Source organism: Pectinophora gossypiella, chromosome 28 (assembly GCF_024362695.1).
Source record: "Pectinophora gossypiella chromosome 28, ilPecGoss1.1, whole genome shotgun sequence".
Lineage (NCBI taxonomy): Eukaryota > Metazoa > Arthropoda > Insecta > Lepidoptera > Gelechiidae > Pectinophora > Pectinophora gossypiella.
Window position 1 is genome coordinate 1,675,739 of NC_065431.1, and position 24,922 is coordinate 1,700,660.

General features: G+C 37.4%; 2 protein-coding genes across 2 annotated transcripts; one reads left to right on the forward strand and one right to left on the reverse strand.

Moving 5' to 3' along the window:
• Window positions 1-4,621: 4,621 nt before the first annotated feature.
• On the reverse strand, window positions 4,622-9,321 carry LOC126379287 (enhancer of rudimentary homolog). Its single transcript, XM_050027995.1, has 3 exons — window positions 9,171-9,321; window positions 8,905-9,090; window positions 4,622-8,385 (listed from the first exon to the last, which is right to left on the reverse strand). Exons 1-3 carry the CDS (start codon window positions 9,171-9,173, stop codon window positions 8,263-8,265), a joined length of 312 nt encoding a protein of 103 aa, XP_049883952.1. The 5' UTR covers window positions 9,174-9,321; the 3' UTR covers window positions 4,622-8,262.
• A 519-nt stretch (window positions 9,322-9,840) lies between these two features.
• Window positions 9,841-23,445, forward strand: LOC126379096 (breast cancer type 2 susceptibility protein homolog). Its single transcript, XM_050027667.1, has 10 exons — window positions 9,841-10,300; window positions 10,434-10,581; window positions 10,895-15,677; window positions 16,601-16,778; window positions 17,420-17,627; window positions 18,727-18,836; window positions 19,106-19,219; window positions 19,422-19,623; window positions 20,060-20,156; window positions 21,330-23,445. Exons 1-10 carry the CDS (start codon window positions 10,019-10,021, stop codon window positions 22,444-22,446), a joined length of 7,239 nt encoding a protein of 2,412 aa, XP_049883624.1. The 5' UTR covers window positions 9,841-10,018; the 3' UTR covers window positions 22,447-23,445.
• The last annotated feature ends 1,477 nt before the right edge of the window (window positions 23,446-24,922 follow it).

Consider the following 24,922-nt stretch of genomic DNA (forward strand, 5'->3'; position numbering starts at 1 on the left):
TTAAACATTTGCGACAAGAAAAACACCCACCATCGTTTTTAGTACAATCAAATAGGCGTTCCATTTTTTTTTTCGTTACGATGTCCCTAACACCCTGTATAAAAATAATTATTGTTTGATATTTGGATCAGATATGTATAGAATTGTGTTACTACCTGTACTGCTTCTATTTATTTTGATCAGAATAATAATGGGTGGAAGATGTAATTGTGCCTGGGTGTAATAGCAAGGGTCAACATTTAGGCCGGGTTTCCACTGACGCGGAGAAGAGCGGAGATGTGCGGATTTGACCAATCACAGCGTTCGAGAGAACGAAAAACGAAGACGCTCTGTCGCTCTCTCCCTCACGGTGATTGGTGGATTCCTGCATATCTCCGCACAGCTCCGCGTCAATGGAAACGCAGCCTGATACCCAAAAACAAAGATAAAAGATGAATATTTTATGTATGTTGTTGTTCTCAATTAAATTAGAAGGTTAGGGTCTGTTCATACCAAACGGAAAATGCGTCGAGCGTATCATCCGTCGCACTAACGTATCATCGGTTGAGTGTAAACGGTCGAGTTAATTTCCCTCAATCAGCGCTTATCGCTATCGACTCACTAGGGTCGATTAATTCTTTCAAATATTTTTCCTCTCAGACGACGCCCTAAGCCGAGGTTCGCGCCCAACTGGGCACCCTCAGGCTGTTGTCTTAACTTTGTACCGGGTGAGAGCCTTCAGCGCTCCCCATTTGTCCGGCCAAGTAGTTAATGCCATCTGCGGCAAATCTACAATAAGTCACGTAAAAAAAGTCTATGGTTACCCAACTAACCTTCGCTATGACTGCTGGATTCGACTATGGTTGTATTTAGCATCTTGCGTCGTTAACAGATCAGTATGATAACGAACGCTACGTAGAATGAGAGGAAGAAGCCCAGCACAGCGCCGGCTGCTATCAGATACTCTTGGTACGATATCGTTTCCATTATCCTGATACTAAGAGGGATAGAAGTAGAAGTAAAATAAGTCACGTCAAAAAAAAGCGTTTCGCGACTGGTAATACCCGACTGATTATCCGTCAAAAATGAACAAGCCCTTAAATGAAGGCAATTTTTTACAGCGCCATCTATTTTTTTTTTTGGGGAACGTAGCCTGGGTAGTTCCTCATTTAAGTGTAAAAATAAGATCGTATATCAAAGTTTTTATTATCGGTGCCCGTTCCGGCGAACTATTTTTAATTTGACAGCTGTAAAAAATAGTGCTAACCTTTAGATACATATGTAAACTCCACAGAGCCACAAGTAATCAAAGATTATTATATCGTATGTATCTATGTTCATATACTATATACATATATATACTTATTGTAGCACACGTAAACACGCATATACATGCAAACACTTAAACACACACACACACACGTTACTTTGAGCTTGATAAGTTTATACAAATTATTAGCTGTGTTTACCTTTAATTGGTTACGCATTTAGAATAACACCTATGTTTGTTGAATAAGCGTAGTAATAATGTTGTGACTGTTGGTAAACCTAATAAAAAAAAAGACAACTTGCTTGCTGCATGTGAGTTTATGTATGTATATAATTGGGACTGTCATACATTGATATAAAAGGTGTTAGTGACATCGTAACGAATACTCAGGGGGATGATTCAGATCAGTATTCTGATTTAATTTTAATCATCATCACTAATTCAACAGCCGCTTTTGTCGCTGTGGCATTCTCCATGCTACTTTTCTAGGGAAAAATAGGGCAGTGGTTTCCCTCTTGCCTTCCACCCCGCAGTACTCTGACGCGAGTGGGATGTCGCCCAGAGTAGTCTATTTCAAAGCCATACTAGGACTCCTGTCCTCCGCCTCTGAATAGTACTGACAGTTACTACTGCCCTCTGTCAGGTTCCAGGTTACAGTCCCTGTGACTCGCCTCTTAAAATGCGAGTTATTATCCGACAGTAAATTCCACTTGATATCAACTAGAAATGATGGCCTGAATGGTCTCTCAAAGTTTCCGTTACGATGTCCCTAACACTCCCGAATAAGGCTGCGTTTCCATTGACGCGGAGCTGTGCGGAGCGGAGCGGAGATGTGCTGGAATCGACCAATCACCGTGAAGGAGAGTGTGACAGCGTCTTCGTTTTTCGCTCTCTCGAACGCTGTGATTGGTCAAATCCGCACATCTCCGCTCTTCTCCGCCCATCTCCGCTTCAGTGGAAACCGGGCCTAAGTACCGTAAATAACGCGCGTCATACAAAAATACGACAAAACTTGACGCTAAGTTAGCTATACATTCATACGCGGTACGTAGATACAATAAAATCGTCAAAAATTACGTAGATACCGCCGTCGTCTTGGCATCTATAGCGCGTGGTGATTCGTAACGCGGTCGGGTTATGCAATTCCACATGTAGTTCGTCGTCTAATCGCGCACTACGGATTGTCAGACCATAAACCAAGATATGCTCAAAACTGACATCTCATGGTATAAGAAAACCAGGTAAGCTCATCCTATGACAAGCCGCCATTGCTAGCCCTTTGATGACGTATGTGTTACCATTAAATTGGTATCTCCAACATTCCAAGGACATAAATTTTATTATTGAAAATTAAGTGAATTACTGATTAACGTTGACATGTTAGCTGTCACATAAGAAGACCAGGTATGCTCAAAAGTGACAGCTAACATTTCAAGGTTAGCCCAGCTGACGTCATCATACTATCCCTTGGCATTTTATATAAAAACAAATTACCCACAACTTATATTTTTCATTTGCTTTGCAAGGCAATTTTGAACATTTAGTAAAATATTTACTTACTAAGTACGGTCACGAGCATTAATATGTATACACTTTGGTACCATGTCTCCATGTCACATTAACTTTTTTGACAAATTGAACTGTAAGTCTCACTAAATGTCAAATATGTTAGTGAGACAAGAGTTCTAAAGTGGGTACATTATATTGCTCATGACTGTACTCAACGTACGTACATAACAAAAACACCGACGTACGTGTGTGAGTTAATCAGTAATTCTCTTAATTATCAATAAAAAAAATGTGTCCTTGGAATGTTGGAGATACCAATTTAAAGGCAACACTCATGTAACACTTACGTCATTTAACGGCTAGCAATGGCGGCTTTTCATGGGATTGACTTTGATTGAGGGGAGGCCTGTGCCCAGCAGTGGGACGTGTATAGGCTGGTTATGAGCATACCTTTTTTTTGTTGAGCCAACAAATCTACGGTACTTTTTTATCAATGCTGTCGTTAATGGTGGTTGTAGCTCGAATTTTCGATTGATTTTTAATTATTTTTTATTCAACTAATTCCGTTTTTAGCACCTATAATGTTGTTTCTTATTGTTATTTTATGTATTATTGTAAGTAGAAATAATTTATAAGTTGTTATAAGTCCTGTATTGCCAAATCAAAAGTATATTAAGGTTTTTAACTGTTATAAATAGGTATACATAGTCGACAAACCTAAGGGTTAGCGCACATCGACGGTATCTATTCCCCGCTATTCTGCGGTGACCCTATTTTTTTTTAGGTATACAGGGCTTGTGTAAATTTAATTTTGAATATTTTTGAAAAGCCGTATCTGTAAATCTTAATATGCTAATGGTGCTGATTCCTGTACATACCATTTAATTTTATTTTAAGTTATACCTGTCATTCTCTTATCCGCCGAAAAGGAAAGGGACGGATGCTCGACAGGCATAAAATGTATGGAACACACGTCAATTTTAGCCAGAAATTTAAAATGCCCTCCTAAAATTTTATATTGTCCAATAACCCGACAAAATTGAGTTGACAGCCAAACTGGTTGCATATCAGCGAGATGCCTATTTTATTCGCCCGGGTTGTTTATTTATTCACTCATTCATTTTAAAATTAACAGTTGTCAATCATTCGTCCCTTTCCTTTTCGTCGGATAAGAAAATGACGGGTATAACTTAAAATAAATTTAAGTGTCTGCAGGATTCAGGGTCATTATCTATTGTAGTATATTTTTACTTTTATCTTTTAGGTATGGTTTATCATGTCAATAATTTAGAGAATTTAAAAATGTATATTTAAATAAATATTGTCGAATATTCATACCTATTCTTTTTTACCCTTGATTTAGTGGACGTAAACCCACATGAATGTGAATCCCCACATGAATCCCGAGAAATGCATTTTCGGTGGTATGTGACCTAACCTGTATTGGGCTGGATTGCCCTTCGCGGTCAGTCGCTTCTGTAAAAAACCGGACCTGTCAAATATTCAGCTTAAGTAAGTGGACCCTGATAAAAACGGGATAATGCTGGGGAGATGATGATCTAGTGGACATAAACGGCTTTATCGCTAACAGCGATCCCTATCACAGCCTTTAGTCATAGAATAAGAATAATACTACGTATAGAACTGTAACTCTCCGCCCCTCACCGATTCGTACCGCGCGCGGACTTCACCCCCTCTGGGTTTTACTATAGTCTAAAAGGCCGTAAATCGCTAAGGAGTAAGAGCGCGCGCGGATTGTGCCTTGCTCACACGCGTTAGGCGGCATTCGGTAAGAATGTCATTTTTGTATGGACAGCCCGGGGTGTTCTTTAGTAGAGAAATGTGAAATTGTATAATACAAAAAATAATCAAAAAACTTTATTGCTTACATTAATAATATTAGGTACTTACACAGTATCTTAAAGTAATGTATTTTAACTAAAGTGGACTTACTATAACGCTCTAACGAAGAAAAACTAAGATGTCTAGCGAATCTAATTTAGTTTTAGTTTAAAACTGGTGATGATTCCAGTACACACCTAATTTTATTTTAAGTTATACCTGTCATTTTCTTATCCGCCAAAAACGAAAGGGACGGACGGTTGACAGGCATAAAATTTATGGAACACGTCAAATTTACGCAGAAATTTAAACAACCCTCCCAAAATTTTACATTGGCCAATAAACCGACAGAATTATGTTGAAAGCATATGTCAAACGGGCTGCATATCCCCGTGATGTCTATTTCATTCGCCCGGGATATTCATTCATTCGCACATTAATTTTAAAATTAACAGCTGTCAATCGTATATGTTCCCTTTTCCGCAGACAAGAAATTGACAGGTATAACTTAAAATAAATTTAAAAAAATCGGGGACTGTCAACCTAAAATTAAATTAGATTCGTCAGAGGTGCTCTTATATAGACATCTTTACATCTTACCGGTATGTTACGAATATCAGAACATTCGAAGGGCTATTAAATAATTAGCTATTAAAGGTGTGTAACACCATACCGAAATCTGAGGGGAATAATTCAGCTCATAATTCTATACTTTAGCGATGGAATTTTCCACTTGATATTAACTCAGAATCATAAGCTGAATTGTCTGCCTCAGTATTCGTTACGGTGTCACTTACACTCCATTCTAGTACGTACAGATGGCCGAACGGATATGTATGGGTGTTAGTGACACGTAACGAAAACTTTTGGGGATGATTCAAACTCTTAAGTTGATATCAAATGGAAAAAATTCCACTTCATATCAACTCAGAATCAACCTTGAAAGTTTTCGTTACGGCGTCACTAGCACCCTGTATAAGAAAACAAAAATAATGACTTCTCTTACAAAAATCATAAAAACTAAAAAGTATTTTAGAGAACCTATCAATCGTCCAAGACAAAAAAGCAAAGACTAACAGACACTTAAATTAGTGACAACTGTAAAATAGCTCTATCTTTTTCTTGCACGCATTGTAAGTAAAGGATGGAAGTATTTTTAGAGCTGTCAAAATGACTATTTCAGACATTATAGAACTTCAGAATAATTTAAATCTACTGACAAAATTTCTTGTACACAGTTTTTTCTTCAGTACCTTGACGTTGGCAGAATCATCGTTTCTACACGATGCAGCCATAAAAATTAAAAAGTGAAGAGAAGTGACATTATAGTGGAAATCGTGGCACGAAAACGCCATTTTGAAAATCAATATTCTGATAAATTTCACTCCGGGTAACTGGATTGAAACTAGCGCGTTTATTGCGAGAATGTGATTTTTCAAAAAGGCCCTTATCCATTTTAGGCGAAGATTTATGGGCACAGAAGTCGGCAATTTAGCGGTGACCATAATTTATGCTGGACGTAGACATATTTTGGGAATTTTACACCCGTATTTTAAGATGTTCACTCGACTTTTCCTCAACCCCGTCATCAGATGAGGCGAGCTCAAAACCTTCCTCGATCTCAGCTCAAAATTGGTAGTTTTAGACTCTCGAGTTTACTTAATTTTCGTATTATTACGTTGGCAGTATGATATGCTCGAGTCTAGTGAGTAAAGACTCAACTTGAGGACGTAAATGTGAACTCAAAGTACAAAAAAGCTCAACTGAGACAGACACATGTTATTAAAAAAACTGCAAATTACAATCACACGCATAATGCTTAGTAAAATACTAATAATATTAGTATTTGGAAACTATCAAAATACATTCATACATATTTTTTTTTATTTAAAAATATTTTGTACCTTACAAAGTGGGACAGTTTTCCTGTGTTGTATGGAAAAAAAATATCAATTTTATATATTTCTCTTGTTACATCCTGCTCTATCGTGTATTTTCTTCATTATGTTATGATGACAGAATTATGATCACAGAGAAGCAATTAATCAAGATTTGAATTTATTATGGACACATACCGAAAGATCATTGTCATCTCTATATTTTAAACATGAAATTTGAACGCCAGACTAAGTAACTTTATACTGTTATCGGAACCTTAAATTACCAGTAGATTCACTTTTGTTACTTTAAAAAGTTCCCATTATTAAACACCTAATCAACACCATAGAAAGAGAAAAGGAGGATGACTTCTTTTGAGGTGTAACTTTTTTGATACAAACTTTTTGGTTCTTGTTTTTCTTTTTTCAAATTTCGTGTTGCTTGTGTACGGTTACCGACCGTAAGCAAGCAGGTGGTTTAGAGCGTATCAATGTGGGCATTTATAATCCTGTGATTGTTTTTTTTTTAAGGAAAAACAGTTTATTAAAAACCAGTCTGACAAAGTAAAGTTTACTGTTACATGAAGTGAAAATTGAAAAAATTGACGTTTTTTTTTTCTTATTTTTATCGAGGCTTGAGCCATACTTGGTGGTTACACCAGTAGCAAAAAAGAAAACCTCAGCATGCATTGTCAACTTTCATGTCTATCTCGTAATAACTATAGCCATACCATGAAGACCACATCTGGGGAGTTAAAAATGCCACCTCGAAGCAATTTATCTAAAAAAGATATAGAAATATTGTAATATTGTTTTTTTTTTTTGGGTAAATTGCTGTGATGTGTGTGTTGCTTTTTTATCCCCTGGTCATTTTGGAACAATACCATTAGATTCAGTAAAGGAAGCTGCATCAACCCATCTGATCAGTATATTTTTGTCTTCATTAGTTTGAGATACGGTAAACATTTAGGATGTTAAGTTTAAGTTTAGTAATTTTGACTGAATACTGAGCTAAAAGGTGGCAATTCGCTACGTTAGACTTCTGCTATGCACAGAAAGATGTTAGTTACGTGTTTTATTGCGTATTCTTGCAGACACATCCTAAATTTATTTTAAGTTATACCAGTCATTTTCTTATCCCATGTTAATTTTAAAATTAATGAATAACCTGGGCAATTTATCATTTCACATGTACTGTCAACTTAATCTCTCATATGCCGAGATACCAGACACAATAGATTTTACATTGTGTCTGGTCGAGATCCGCGTTCCGGCGTTCGAAAGATTAATTCTGTCGCGTTATTGGACTAATATAAAATTTTGGGAGGGATTTTTAAATTTCTGCCTGAAATTGACGTGACCTTTTTGGTGGGTAAGAAAATGACAGGTATAACTTAAAATAAAATTTGATGGTGTGTACGGTCACGAGTATCAATATGTATGTATACACTTTGAAACCATGTCACATTAACTTTATTGACAAATTCAACCGTAAGACTCATTAAATGACAAATATGATAGTGCGACAGGGCTCTAAAGCGGGTACATGATATTATTGCTCATGACTGTACTGGATATAGCACTGATGAATACACAGGTACTCCACTGATCCAAAATTTTACAATAGTAGGTTTTTTGTTTCCATTTCTTGAAATGTACAATATCCTTACTCCATGGTACAGCTACAGGTAAAATCTTTTGAAATTTTGCAAAGCAAATTTACATAAGACGTTCAAGTTTAACAACAGAAATGCCTCTTTCCTCGACTCTTGTATGCGGTAACTCTCAGTCGGTCTGTCCGGCTGCCTGACGAAGGAGTACGTAGATCTTCTCTTTGATCCAGTCCTTGTTGTATGGAGCATATGTGTTTGTTGATTTTTGGTATACTAGACATGATAGGTCTGCCAACTGAAAAGGAAACATTATTTTTAATGGTAAGTGATCTCAACCCTGGTGTCAGGGTTACTATTGGGCCAAGGATCAAGTAACGACTACATACTTCAGTAAATATAAACCAGGACCATGGTGAATGTCTTGACCAACCCAGGGAATGTTCACAGTGATTTTTTGTTGGACGTGTCCCCGACCAGGAATTGAAACCGTGGACATCGTGAGTGAGCCTAAATATACCTATAAGTGACAGGATGATCACCATAATATAGTTCCATTGTGTTCTTATTACTTGTGGCTCTGCCCATCCCATGAGTGATTATGGACGTGAATTTCTATGTAAGAAGGATTAGTAAGCACTAGCCCTACCTTTTTTGACGTTATTGTATATTTAAGGATTAAATACTTTCTTAATACTAAGATGAGCTAAAAGTTGCGTTATGATGACGTGAAGCTCTGTTCAATCCGTTAACGAAGGTATGTCTTATCTATGAGAACAAAAAAATAAAAAAAATTAAATATGTGTTATTTTTGTACCTGATCAACAAAATCAAACAGTTGAGATATGTCGTAAGTTATTGTAGGTGTATTAGGATTTCGCCTCTTTAAATGCTCCTCGTATATCTTGCAGACACCTTCCATGCAGTCATTGACGCTCTCATAGTCAGAATATGTCCTGGTTTCTGGCCTTGGCCCCGGCTGAACCAGCAAAATTGTATGGGACTGAAAAATATAACCTCAATTTTACCGCCATTTTTACAAGAAATACAAAGTTAACAAGGCAAATTTCTAGTTTCATTTACCATTTTGTAATCCTCAGGGATACGAGAAATGGCGAAAATGATTTTGTAACGTCGCAATGTATTAAAAGCAGCAAATACAATGTTTTTCGAGAAATCTCTCTGTTGGAGAACAGGAACACGGGAAAGCTTACGTTCAAAAATGAAGTAGCGATAGCGAGTGAGGAGCTCAAATTTTTATGATTTTTATGTACAAGTTATAGTAAATAAGAAGTAGCAATGCTATAAAATATCAAACGAATAATAGAAACTATAGAAAGAATGAAATTGGCAACATAAACTAAATTTTAGATTATATTTAGTTTACTTCTTAAAAATTTAATTGAATTTCTGAACGTAATTTTACGTTCCTAATTACGCATCTGAAGAAATAAGTATGACATTTAACTTCAATAAAAATGAATAAAATCAAATAAAACATTATGTTCGAGTAAACAGAAACACAAACTTTTCAATGGAAATATTTAATCTCTGCAAGAAAATAGAATTCGTAATAACATTTCATAAAGACATTTGCGTGCGAAGGAACGTAGCAAAATGCGTTTATTTATCACCAAATAGAACTCTGTTACAATATTAAACAGAGACACAAAACTGTTCTCATCGTATGATGTGATCCCTGTCTTGTTTATACCACCTGCAAGAATTTGTAACAAAATCGTAATGTCAAAATGTCAAAACAAGTTTTCGCTCGCATTTGCAGTCTTTATTTTTCTTATTTTTGCGTTGATAAACAAAGGTTACTTCATTAATGTGTAATGAGTTTTCTTTTTAATTGTAATTCGGTTTATGTTTCAATGTAGTGCTTGTGAAAATCACTTTTTTATCTGTATTGCGTCGTGTTGTTTAACATGGATGGAAATTCAGAATTCATTGCGAATTTTGAGAGTTTACTAAGACAAAAGAGCAGTAAAAACCCTCCAATACTGTACAGAAACACAAGAAAAGAAAATACACTTAATTTTAAACCGATACAGACTATAACAGCTAAAGATGTGATAATGAACGTAGCTAAGCAATTGAAAGCGACACAAAACGCCGATTGCATGAAAACTGGTAAAAAGTCTGTTTTAAATAAAAATCGATACAAGAAATCGACTTTTGTACCTGTAAATATGTTGAGGGAAGAGGAGGTAAGTGAAAAGTTTGTTTTTACTTAAAAAGTTTTCTAACAGCATAATGACCGTAAACAGACCACGCACAGATTAAAAAGCTATACAATAAATAAAAAAAATACAACTTACATATTTTTCTTTATTTTTGCAGCTACCTCTCAAAAAATCCAAGTTTGATACTCAGCCAGTATCCGATACACAATTGATCAACATTGTTCAAGATGCAGAAGCTCTGGACGGACCAAGTGGCATGACGCAAGAGTTTGACACTTCATTCTGCCATAGCCATACTGAAGATGGTAAGTTATTTTTTTTAAATTAGGCAACCAAAAGCCATTTACTACATTTTATGTGCCGGATTGTTCTTGGTGCAAAGGTCCATTGCTGTGCAGTGAGGAAATGCGACTAGTGTAGTGGGCAACTTTGCGTCTGGATCAGTCAGGGGCAGACTTTTTGACGAGTGCAGTAAATCACGGTGTTGTGTAAATTTACTGTGCAAATTGTTTACAAGTATATTGTATTGTTCATTTTATTTACAATTAATTCTATACATAGATATCCATTGTTAAGGCAAAAAAGTCTTCACGTGAATGTTATTTACTTACTTTTCAGGAGGACAAACACTCCAACAACATTACAAAACAGACAAAAATCCAATATTTCCTGTTCTCGACATCACATTGAAAGAGCCTGACCGTAACTCAAGGCTAGACCACATAAATTCATCTCCTCTAGAACCTAATACCGTTGTTAACACCCAAAATGTTGATATCGCAACTGAAAACGAAGATACGGTACTCAAACTAGACACACAAATCGAAAACTGTACTCAACTTTTAAATGATTGTGTTGAAATAGAAAACCAACTAGATGTTCCCATGCAAGACACCTCAATACATGAACCTTTAAGTCCAATTTTTTGTGTAAAATCTAAGAAAATTTCGAACACCTCGTCTGCTTTAGTATTCAATCTCGAATCTTTCGAGAAATTCGAAGCTCTCGCGCAACCAGTCATTGAAGAAACTTCTGACCCAGTAATTGCGAGAAAAATGATCAATTCTCAAATTCTCGGCAAAGAATTGTTCATACAGGCTGATTTCGAGCCTACTGTCAACAGAGTTGATCAAATAAGTCCCATCATTGAGTTGAGTAACGAAGTGTTAAAGGTGGATAAAGAGTTTCTTAACAAAAACTCTTTGAAGGCTACCCTCGAAAGTGCCAAAGAAGATGCAGAAGATACAAAAGAAAAAGGAGGAACAGAGAGCGAGAAAGAAGTCTTTAAAGACGAAATTCTTTTCAGCAGTGATGAGGAAGGCGATTATGTTTACAAATCATACCAAGACCTGCCATTTACTTGTGCCTTAGAAACCTCTTTCTACGATCATATTGATGTCTTGGACAAGACAATGTTCGTAGGCTTCCAGACAGCGAGCAACAAATGTATTCAGATAAATTCAGAATCTTTTTCAAAAGCCAAAGGCTTGTTTGTTGATATAGATGAAGATGTAAAGAAAGAAGCTACTGTGACAGATTTAGTTAAGATTTGTGATACTAATTTTAGTGTGGATGATAATGGTAATAATAATACAGAGAAACTTGAAGTCGGTGCTGCTAGCGACATTAAAGTTGAAGAGGATGTGTTACCAAGTAACAATCCTGTAGAAATTGTGAAAGATTGTAAAGGACTAAAAGAGACAGATAAGTTTAATGTTATTAATGAAAATACGGAAGATCTATTTGCAGATGATGATTATTGTGATATGTTAAGTGTACATTTTGATGAAAAGAATAAAGATAAAACAGACAATGTACAACTTGTTAAAGAAGAAAACCTCGCCTATTCTGTGCCTGTAAAACAGGACAAAAAATTCGAAGGGTTCAAGACAGCTAATAATAAAATAATTCCACTTTCAGAAAAAGCACTGGAACGAACGAAAACAATATTCCAAGATATTATTATCGATGAAAATGTGCAATTTAAATCTATTGCTAACAACGAAGTAACGAACGTAAAACCAAAACTAGCTACAAAGATTGAGAAAGAAGAAAAAAGCATTTTTAGCGACGAAGAAGACATTATATTTGAAGAATATAATCAAAACGAACATCTCAATGAAATTACTAAAATGGACGATGAAATATTTCAAGAGTTTGAAAACGAAATGGGACATGAGGAACAAACAGATACAAAAAAAGAAGAGAAAGCACCTGAATTTGTCGGTTTTAAAACTGCAAACAATAAAAATATGAAAATATCGGATGCGGCATTAGCTAAAACTAAGAATATTTTTCAAGATATTGATTTAAACGATAAATTCGATATTAAAAGTAAAGATACTGATTCGAAACCTGCAGAAGAAATGCTTCTGTATCCGACGACTGGACTTGAAACAGTTGATAATAATAAATCTAACAAACATGTTGAGCTAAACCTAGAAAATGTGGGTTTTAAAACTGCTAGCAATAAGAACATTGAGATATCTAGAAAGGCATTGTCTAAAATTAAGAAGATTTTTAGTGATATTGAATTCACGGATGATTTTAAATTAACTGATATTCCTAATTCAGTTATTGATGTCAATGATGAAGATGAAGCTAGAGAAGTACAAAAAAAATCTCACCACGATGATCAACTATCAAGAAGTAATAGTTACGCTGGCTTCCGGACTGCAAGCAATAAAGATATAAAAATTACAGAACAGGCGCTTTTGAAAACAAAAAATATTTTCCAAGATATTCATTTAGAAAATGACAAGTCTAATAGTAGAAAAGTATCTATTGATTCTATAAAACCTGTTGAAAAAGTCGACAGCAAAGAGATTGCATTTCCTGGATTTAAAACTGCAAGCAACGAAAAAGTTTCTATATCAGCTAATGCACTTGTTAAAAGTAAAAAAGTTTTCAGTGATATAGAAAATTTAAACACTTTTGATGAAAACGAAAATAAGGATGACGAAACCGAACCTCCTTTTTATGGCTTTGAACAAGCTGAGAACGATGTTGCAAATATTGAAACAGCTTTGGCTAAAAGCCAGGTCATACTTGAAAAAATTGGTTATCACGATGTTTTGAGTAATCCTAGCCTTAGCAAAGTGTCTAGTGACGTCATAATTAGCGATCATGTGCAAATAAATCAAGGGTTCCAAGCGGCAAGTGACAAACCCGTTACAGTATCAGCAGAAGCTGTAGAAAAAGCTAAAAATATGTTTAAAGATATAGATACAACGAAAACGGATAAATCTATTTCAGGAAGTGAAGCTAATATTGACAATAAGAATTCAGTGTCAAATTTTGGAGATTTCAAGACGGCTAGTAATAAAGACGTGACAGTATCTATGGCGGCTTTGGAAAAAAGTAAAAAGATATTTCACGATATTGATAAGGATGATAACAGCGACATCTACTTAGAAAAAGGAGGTATTTTAAAAGAACCAGAATTCAAAGGTTTCATTACAGCCAGCAACAAAAATGTGAAGATATCTAAAGAATCTCTAGTTAAAAGCAGAAAGTTAATGCAAGATATTGATGAACAGAAAGATAAAACACAAAGCCAGAGTGCAGATTCTATTCCAACGTTCAGGGGTTTTCAAACAGCGAGTAATAAAAAAGTTAAAATATCTGAAGAAGCTCTCGCTAAAAGTCGAGAGTTGTTTCAAGACATTGATAAGCAAACACCGATTGACATAAGTCTCAATCATCCTGAAAAATCGAATGTGTTTCCAGCATTAAAGAGCTTTCAAACTGCTAACAACAAACAAGTAAAGGTTTCTAAAGAAGCTCTGGCGAAAAGTATAAAGATCTTTCAAAATATTGATCTAAAAGCACCTGAAGATATGAATAATGATTCTATTCCACAATTCAAAGGATTTCAAACTGCTAGTAACAAAGAAGTAAGAATTTCAGAAAAAGCACTCGCTAAAAGTAAAAAGATCTTTCAAGACATTGATGAAAAGGAGTTAGTTGACATAACTGAAACACATTTAGGAAATATAAATGAGGTTCCTACATTTAAAGGCTTCCAAACTGCCAGTAACAAGAAAGTCAAAGTATCCGAAGAAGCTCTAGCTAATAGTAAAAAGATGTTTCAAGATATAGCCGAGGAGAAAGTAGGAAATAAAGATGCAGATTCTATTCCACAATTCAAAGGTTTCCAAACGGCTAATAACAAACAAGTTAAGGTATCCAAGGAAGCTCTTGCTAGAAGTAAAAAGATCTTTCTAGATGTAAGTGAAGATACTGTTGAAAAAAGTGATCTTAATATTAAAAGGCCATCTTTCAAAGGTTTTCATACGGCAAGTAATAAACAAGTACAAATCTCTGGCACTGCTCTGATTCGAAGCAGAAAAATATTCGAAAACCTCGATTTGGACGTACCTATAGTAAACGAAGAGTTTAATGAACATTCTATAGCAAATGAAAACATTCTAAAGAATAAAAATATCGGTTTTAGAACAGGTAATCACAATAAAATTGCGATATCTAAAGAAGCATTAATAAACTCTCGAAAACTATTTTCTGAACTTGACAATTCTTATAATAAAAATCCTAAAATGGGTAAAGAAATGTATAAATCAGAACTGGCTACAAAAGCGGGTATCAAGAGTAACAACGAAAGACATAATTCTGTCAAAGAAGATCACGATGTTGCTAAAACTACTGTCAATAAAGATACGGACAATATAGATAGCATAATCAACACACAAGTATTGAATAACTTCGAAATGACTTTAAACACTGAAGATTTCTTGAAAGAGGAAACTCCAAAGAAATCGAAAAGGTCAGGAAGTCCCATCCTTTCATGTCCAAAAGCAAAGAGGCGGAAAGTGTTCCAAACTCCTTACAGCCAGAAAATCAAAGAAGAAAAAGACGTTCAATTCAAACCTCCAAAAGCATCACCATCGAACGTTTTCAAATTCGATGCAAATTACAAAAAAACAAAGATGTACACTTTGAAAGACTTAGAAAATCTCGAAAAGGAATCCTTAAATCCTGACGAAACAGATTCCTACATTTCGAATTTTAAATTCGAAAACTTACTTTCTTTCGAATTTTTCGGGAAACGGAATGACTTAGACAGATCAACTATTACTATAACTGACTTGAAAAAGCTCTTCTTGGATTCAGTCAACAAGAAATTAGTACCAGAAGGTTGGCTAGACATACATTTAAAACTAATAATATTCAAATTACTTTCGTACGAGTTGAAATTTCCAAAGACTATGAACTTCGTGTGTACTGCCAGGAACGTCATAGAGCAACTAAAATACAGATATGACAAGGAATTGTATAATGCTGAGAGATCAGCGCTAAGGAAGATTATGGAAAAAGATGACATCGCAATGAAGACTTTAGTTCTTTGCGTTGTTGATGTATATTTAGACAAATCTGCTAGCAGGTATGTACCTTATATTACTATATCAATATTATAGTCAAAATATACTAGGTGTTAGTGACACTGTACCAAATACTGCGGGTGATAATTCAGCTAACGACCTCCGTTGTCCAGTGAATGAGCGATGGGCTCACGATCCGGAGGTCCCGGGTTCGAATCCCGGTGGGGACATCACAAAAATCACTTTGTGATCCCTAGTTTGGTTGGGACATTACAGACTGATCACCTGATTGTCCAAAAAGTAAGATGATCCAGAAGGCACCCGTTGGAAGGAAGCCGTTGGTCCCGGTTACTGCTTACTGATGTAAGTAAGTAGTCGTTACATGAGTCATGACAGGGGCCTTTGGCGGCTCAGTAATAACCCTGACACCAGGGTTGATGGGGTTGGTAATCCACCTCACAACCCACACGATAGAAGAAGATTCGGGCTATAGCTTTAAAAGTTACAGAGAGTGGTTGCCCGAATCGACTCTATTCTCTCATGATCATCAATAATTTAAGAGCCACGCTCTTGTCGGTGTAGCATTCTCCACTTTTGTCTATCAAGGCCAATTCTTTGATTTCCTTATAAGACACGACGTTCGCCTTCTCTTTAATCTGTTCCATTTAAGCTCTTGGTCTTCCCCTTCCTTTCTTTCCTTGTAGCTTCTCTTCTATGATATTTTTAATAGATTCGTCGTGTCTTATTAAAGGTCCAATCATCTTACCTCTTCTGTCTTTAATAATTTAATGATAAATAATCTCTCTCATTCTAGGTGACGCTAAAACTTTCATGTACCGATTAATTCTTCATTCATCTCCCCAGCATTGCCCCGTTTTTTCACAGGGTCCAGTTACCTACCCTGAAGATTTGACAGGTCCGGTTTTTTACAAAAGCGACTGCCTGTCTGACCGTTTCATTCGTCATTCTTAATTTAAATTTCCAGCACTACCAACATACCGAACACAGAGCTGCTTCTTTCGGACGGTTGGTACTGCATCAGGGCGGTAACAGATAGAATGTTGGCCAAATTGGTACATGATGACAAAATCAGGATTGGCACGAAATTGGTCACACATGGAGCTGAGTTGGTTGGATCCGAGCAGGCGGTTTCTCCCTGGGAGGTAAGACATACTTACTTATATCACTCTTTACGTGTCAGACACGTGTCGGGGCTAAAATGGCCACACCGAAGCAATCCATCTAAGAAAACAATATTGCAATTTGACATTTGCGCATATAAAAGTAATTGCGCAATGCAAACAATTGTCAAATAGATATTGCATTCTTAGATGAATTGCTTCGATGTGGCCATTTTAGCCCCCCTGATTGTCCGTAAAAGTAAGCTAACGGCACGGTCACGGTTGTTAGCGTTTCCAAATCGAAGTTCCCCAAACTCACGATAAATGGCTTTGTTGACTTTCAACGTGATAATTACCTATTATCTCATTGCTGGGGTACATAATTATTCAAAAATGTAATATAATGGCAGAAGCATAATATAAAACTAATTGTTGCTTGATATTTGGATCACATTATGTATAGAATGATGTTGCTACCTACATTGCTTCTCTTTATTTTGATCAGAATAACAATGGGTGGGAGTTGTAATTGTACCTTGGTGTAATAAAAAGGGTCATCATTTATACCTAAAAACAAAGATAAAAAATGCACATGTCTATCCATGAAAATAGAAGTTTAAACGAAGAAAAAACTTAACAACGCCATCTATCGTGTTTTTGAAAGTTCCTCATTATAATCCTAGGATACTGCATCAATCCGTCTGAAACTCTCCGGCAATTCGACGCGGCGCGCGCACTGGCACGCCCGCCTCGGTTACCATGGCAACGGCGCCATCTTGTCGCAGCTGTCAAACGTGGCGCAAGATGGCGGGAAAGTGTCAAAGTTGCGAGTCTATGTGACCAGAGTGTATCCTGCATTGTATATTGAGAAGTTTGAGGATGGTAGTACTGGTAAGTTAAAAAAAAAGAAAATAAGTGCGAGTACTATTTTTGAATCGGAAATGAGGAGACCCGCAGGAGAACTAAAGTCACCGACATAGCTCGGAGAATAGCAAAGCTGAAGTGGCAGTGGGCAGGACACATAGCGAGGAGAACCGATGGCCGATGGGGCGGAAAGGTTCTGGAATGGCGACCACGTGTCGGACGACGCTCAGTGGGTAGGCCCGCTACAAGGTGGACCGACGATCTGGTGTTGGTCGCGGGAAGCCGCTGGATGCGGGCAGCGCAGGACCGATCGTCGTGGAGATCCTTGGGGGAGGCCAGCAGTGGGCGTCGTTCGGCTGATGATGATGATGACTATTTTTGCGAGTTGATTATTATTTCTACAGAACTCGCTTTGAGCATCATCCCAACCACCTCGCTCAGGATCTCCTGCAAATAAACCAATTCCGTCGTCTTGAAAGACGGCCTATCATGGAGACGGAAATGGATTAATGTTTCTGAATCACCTCTTTATTTAAGTCAGTGGATATGTCTCTCATAAAGCCAAGTTCCCCTTCAGCTCATCTGCTCATAGTAACACAAACGGACGAAACACCACCGAAAGAAACACCGTGCCTTGGAAGGCACGTTAAGCCGTTGGTCCCGGTTACTATTTACTCTCTCTCTCTATTTAAGAGCTGCGCTCTTGTCGGTGGAGTAACCGCCATTCCTCTCTTCTTCCCGCCAAAACCTTCACCTCCCGATACGACACGACCTGCACCTTCTCTTTTATTTGTTTCATAAATGTTATCCTAGGTCTACCCCTTCCTCTCTTCCCTTCAATTTTTCCTTCTATAATGTTTGTTATAATGTGTGTTTGTTTGTTTGTTGTTGTTTGTTATGTTTGTTTGTTACTATTTACTAATGTACCTAAATACGTAGTCGTTACATGAGCCATGTCAGGGTCCTTTTGCGGCTCAATAGTAACCCTGACACCAGGGTTGATGAGGTTGGTAGTTCACCTCACAACCCACACGATAGATGGAGAGACTAAGAAAAAATAAAAAGTGTGAGTACACATAACTTTTAACTGTTTAGGTACTAATATATTGTTGTATGTTGCTCACAGTTACCCGGTCAGAACGTCTAGAGACTTTGCATCAAATGAGATATGAGACGGACAAACAGATGCAGCTTGAGAAGATTTACGAAGAAGTTGAGAAGGAGATTTATGATCAGGTCAGTTAACAGTAACAACCGCTGTGGACCAGTGGTTGAGCGTTGAGCTGGAGGTCCTGGGTTTGAATCCACGAAAATCACTATGTGGTCGCCAGTTTGGTGATTGGTGTGATGATTCACGGGTTTCTAGTGATCACCCTGAAATGTCCAAGCCAAACAAAGGACGGTCTCACAAAGTGACATAATGCCCCTATCGGGAAACGAACCCGGACCTCCTGAACGTGAGCCTGACTCTCGGTCGGTTATGGTATTATTTTAACCTATTACAGGACTCCCAAGATTCCGAAGGCTCAGTACCATCAGGCAGCAAGAGGAAATGTCTAGACTCCGGTTCTCAGATAGCCAAGATGATGAAGAGGAGCAGAGATCCTGCCGAGTTTAGGGTGAGTGTTGTTTATTGCTTATGCAGCAATTTCTGCCATGCGCCCTTTGGGTAAATTGGGTAAAGCAAGAAAATACATTAAATTCATGCCCGTAATCTAACATTATACTTTGTCGGTTTTCACGACATGCCCTGGAAGATTAGCAGCTGAACGCGGTGGTATTTTTAACTTTCCCTAGTTCAGTAAAACCTTTCGATTTCAGTCCAACTTAACGTCGTCACAAACCGACCTCCTAGTAGAGCACACGTCGAGACAACGCGAGAGACAACTCCAATCCATACAGAACAAGGTGCAAGATAGACTGGCTAAATCCGGCCTGAATGTTGGCAGGAATGTCGTGTCGCTATTGAAGATCAGAGTCGCAGGAGTTGAGGAGAGAGAAGACACTGTTGTTGTTAGTAGAGGTACGTGTGAAAACCGCATGAAAATTCGTTCAGCGGTTCTCAGAATTAAAGCGAGCCTGGACCCCCCCCCGAACCAGGTACCGAACAGCCTATATACGTCCCACTGCTGGGCACAGGCCTCCCCTCAATCAACCGGAGGGGGTATGGAGCATATTCCACCACGCTGCTCCACTGCGGGTTGGTGGAGGTGTTTTTACGGCTAATAGCCGGGACCAACGGCTTCACGTGCCTTCCGAAGCACGGATCATCTTACTTCTGGACAATCAGGTGATCAGCCTGTAATGTCCTAACCAAACTAGGGATTACAAAGTGATTTGTCCCCACCGGGATTCGAACCCGGGACCTCCGGATCGCAGAACGCGCAACCACTGGACGGCGGAGGCCGTTCTTTGTGAATAAAGATATTTTTGAGTTTGAATTGTATTTATTCTTCTAGGGATGTTGTCAATATGGAAGCCAAATGATGCCGTAACAGAGATGATCAGAGAGGGAACATGGCTTGAAGTTATTAATGTCATGCCTACTGCTGTCAGGTAAGCGTACACAGCATCACGCCTGTATCCCCAAAAGGGTAGGCTGCGGTGTATAATACACCCACTCTTCGCCAGCTATGTTCAAGTCCCATGTAATAGGCGAGCCTATTGCCATTCATCATCATCATCATCATCAGCCCATTAACGTCCCCACTGCTGGGGCACGGGCCTTCCCTATGGATGGATAGGGAGATCGGGCCTTAAAGCACCACGCGGGCCCAGTGCGGATTGGTGGTTATTAACGACTGCTAATGCAGCCGGGACCAACGTCTTAACGTGCCTTCCGAAGCACGGAGGAGCTCGAGATGAAAACTTTTTTTTTTGGTCAGCCATCCTATGATCGGCCTTTGCGAAAGTTGCTTAACTTCAACAATCGCAGACTCCTCCTCCATTGCCATTAACCGGGCACAAATCCTGAAAACAACGTGATATCAATTATCTATGAGGCAGACATGAATTCATAGGCTGTATACGTCCCACTGCTAGGCATATGCCCCGCCCTCCGAGGGGGTATGGAGCATACTTCACCATGCTGCTCTACTGCGGGTTGTTGGTCATAATATGACCAAAACAATTATGTTTGTTTACTCAAATAGTACGGGGAACTGTCAAAATTTAAGAACACTCAACAGTAGCGACACCAGATGGGAGAAATAGGATTTTTTATCCTCATAATCATACTGAAAAATTAAAATGAAAAAAAAAAAATGAAAATATTGTTTATTGTATCCGATATAGGACTTAATTAGGTACATTCATTTAATTATAAATACAGAGATATATTCAAACTTAGACCCAAATAAATCCATCTCTTAAAAACTGAGCAGAGGTCCCCAAACTAGGCACAGCCTGTATCTTGGGGAACCAAATTACAATTAGGTTGCTGAGTTTGTACGAATAAGGTAAAATGAAATGTAGGTATACTAAAATTTAGGTTTACAAAGTTTCCCAAAATTATCACTAAAATTAACATAGCCAAATTAACTTAAATTAGTCAAAACTGCAACTATTACAATGAGGTAAAGCATTGTGAAAATAAGAATTGCGTGGTGTAACGATGTGTGGTGGATCATCAAAAGGGTAGTAGGGCCTCCGTTTGTTCATAATTTAGGTCAGAAAGATATTTTGTAATTAAAACACAGGCTTGTTATACTATATCTTTTATCATTACAGGTATGCCGAAATCCAACTTTCTGCCGGTCGCCAATCTGTTTTCAGCCAGTTGAAATACAAAGAAACCGAAAAAATAAAACCATATTTAACGTCACTTAAAAGAACCTGCTACCCTATAAAAGACCTAATCAGAAATCCTGGGATGACCACAGACTATAACGAAGTCGATACCGCCGGAATAATATTCGAAATCGATCCATCGATCAAGGAGTTCGATTTGAAAAAGCATCAATTTCAAAACGTGCATTTGACAGATGGCGAGATGAATATAATCTGTGTTAACTTCTGGGGCGGTTTAAAAAAGTTCGGTTTCGATGTTTTGGATACTGGGCAAGTAGTTGCTGCTATGAATTTGCAGAAACGGGCTGGGAACTCTAGAAAAAATATTCCCCATTATAGGGTGACTGAGTTCTCTTACTTCACAAAGACACCTAAAAACGAAAATGCAAGAAAAATCGTCGACGAATTGAGCAAAACATTCTATAGTTTAGACAAAAAAAAGTTTATAAATGACTGCATTAATACGAAGAATAACTACTCTATTAAATTACAGAGTAATGAGAATATATCGCCATACAGATTCCCAAATATGGACTTAAATTTGACAAAGAATAAAATGTTTTTAGATTCGCCCTTGGCGCAGAAAAGTAATCGAATCGATGAGAATGTTAACCTTACAGGGTTGGACTTCGAGTCCACTTTTAAACAGACAGACACGCAAGAATTGTCGCCAAAAACTCTAATGAGGAAGAAGCAAGTTAAAGAAAAAATTGCGAAGTTAAAAAGATATGGCGAACCGCCTCAGCTAAGCCCCATGCATATCATAAACAAATCTAATATGGCGTTCAAAAGCCCGCTAATTTCGAAATCTGACGTTTCTAACAGTGTTGCCAGTGAAAAGAAAATCCTACTAAATCGTGAAAACTCAATGACTGATGAAGAAATTAGTTGCAGCCCAGTGATTTGTATGAATAGGACTTATGTTAAAAGAGCAAACGTTAATCCTGTGAAACTAAATTTTTCTTCCAATGGTGCCATGAATGAGACCAGTTTAAGTGAGGTTGTTGATGAGTTTGCTGAAGAATTTGACGGAAGTCCGCCTTTAAGTTTAGATTAAGTTTGTATATTTGCTAAGTAGATGAGGTGTTAGTGACATCGTAACAAATACTTAGGGGGATGACTCAGACCATGATTCCAAGTTAATATCAAGTGGAATTTTCCGTCGCAAAATTCGTGATTTATTTTTAGTATTTTTAAATTATTTTCAATTCTATACTTTTGCGATGGAAAATTCCACTTGATATTAACTGAGAATAATGAGATGAATCATCCCTCTCAGTATTCGTTACGATGTCACTTACACCCCATACAAGTACATACAAGCAGCCATACAAGTAGATATGGGTGTTAGTGACTCCGTAACGAATACTGAGCGGGATGGTTGAGACCACGATTCTGAGTTCATATCAAGTGGAATGTTGTCCTGTCGGAAAATTCATGATTTTTTTTTTCTATTCCATACTTTTGCGACGGAAAATTTCATTTGATATCAACCCAGAATCATGGTCTGAACCATCACACAAAGTTTTCGTTACAATGTCACTAACACCCTGTATGTCGTAAACTTATGTAAGTTCTAACTGTATATTTGAGAAAAGACCGAAGATTCTGCCATATTTCATATTGCCTGAAAATTCAATGGTCTATGCTTGGCCCCGGAGAGAAATAATCGTTAGTTTATGTATGTATGTGTATGTAAATAGTTTTGCTGAGCGCTGCTGGTGACTTCGACGGATCCCAGGTCAAGAGACGCTGGTCAAGGGTTAGCATCACCAACGGTTACAGCAATATCTTGTACCCACATTAGAACCTTGTCGCATTAAAATATTTGACATTTAGTGAGATTAGAAGTTGGATTTGTCAAAAAGTTAATGTGATAAGGTTCTATATTGGGTACAAGAAGTTATTCCTATAAGTTTCAAATTATATCGTATAAGTTGTTATGTTTAATAATCGTCCAGTGCCTAATAATAATTATCGTAAAATCGTTATAAAGTTGATTATTTATGTAAAGTTTGTAAATTGTATAAAAAATACATATATATTATTCCATAAATACTTTCGTTTTCATATACATTTTGGTATTTGAGAATCCCAACAGAACAGATACGATTCATGCTTACAATCCTTAGCAGGGTTGGGCAGAATTACACGTCACCCAAAAGGCATGTAGCCCAGTCATCGTAGAAAAAAATATTACTGTTTTTTTTAACATCGGTAACTTCGCCCCGCGCCAATTCGCTTCGGTCAGTGACCTCACCCCCTATAGGGGTAGTATTACTCCATTTCGAAACCCTATTTATAGAAAGACGTTTCCTCGATGACAATTCACCGATAGATTAGCGAAGTCATATTTCCCTGATAGCTTACTATGCCGAAGGCAATTTTACCGATGGTTCGTTTCACCGAATTTTATTTTACCGACATGAAATTGCCGTCGTGCTTTATTTTCTCGAAATATTTTAAACTTTTACTATAAAAGTTCATACTCTCTCAAACATCACCCGAGGAATAATCTTTCTATTATTAGTACTTTCTGGCTTCTGTCGACAGGGACAATTGATATTCTATAAACTAATAATACGAAACATGACGTCAAGTGACCAAAAATTGCCCATAATGAAGTTTAAAACACAGTTCTTTTATTGTAGGCGAGTTTTCAATGCTTTAAAATGATTTATTTGGGGTTTGAAACGGCAACATTTGGTTTAAAACGTTTTAAATCGGTTGTTTTACATCTATAGCCCCGGGTGTGTCCACCAGAAAATCTTCTTCTATTGTGTGGGTTGTGAGGTGAATTACTAACCTCATCAATTCTGGTGTCAGGGTTATTATTGAGCTGCCAAAGGCCCCTGACATGGCTCATGTAACGACTACTTACTTACATCAGTAAGTAGCAACCGGGACCAACGGCTTAACGTGCCTTCCGAAGCACGGATCATCTTACTTCTTGGACAATCAGGTGATCAGCCTGTAACGTCCTAACCAAACTAGGGACCACAAAGTGATTTTTGTGATATGGGCCCCCACCGGGATTCGAACCCGGGACCTCCTTATCGTGAGCCTGACGCTCAACCACTGGACCACCCACGGAGGCCACCAGAAAATGATCTGCCATTATTAAAAAAACAGCCCTGTCGGTTTTTACGACATGTCCGAGAAGATAAGCAGCAAAACGCTTCTAAATTTAATAGCGGTGTCTGTTTGTATTAAACATGCTCAAAAAATGCTCATATAAGTTTAAATAATCTAAAATCAACAGAGCGCGTCGAGCCAATAGATCGTAACGAGAAATACATAGAAGTCATTAAAAAAGTTGACATCATTTTTTAACTGCACGCAGTTCTTTTTTTCTCGTAATATTTAAAACGAGATTTACTTATTAGTTGAGATTGCATGCTATTTTGATACACGTGGGTGCCTTTTGAATTACTTTTTTCATTATAATATGCGTTTCCGATAGTGCTATAACAGACACATACACAAGAAATTAGAAAATAAGTACTTATCCCGTTGGAGATCATCATCATCAT

Excerpts from the sequence above, each read along its gene's own strand:
- LOC126379287 (XM_050027995.1), bottom strand. Across the intron at positions 8,386-8,904 it reads TGTTTGATTTTGTTGATCAG|TTGGCAGACCTATCATGTCT; the intron begins GTACAAAAATAA and ends TTTCCTTTTCAG.
- LOC126379096 (XM_050027667.1), top strand. The coding sequence starts at position 10,019 with ATGGATGGAAATTCAGAATTCATTGCGAATTTTGAGAGTTTACTAAGA. Across the intron at positions 10,582-10,894 it reads CCATAGCCATACTGAAGATG|GAGGACAAACACTCCAACAA; the intron begins GTAAGTTATTTT and ends CTTACTTTTCAG. Across the intron at positions 16,779-17,419 it reads AGGCGGTTTCTCCCTGGGAG|GATACTGCATCAATCCGTCT; the intron begins GTAAGACATACT and ends TTATAATCCTAG.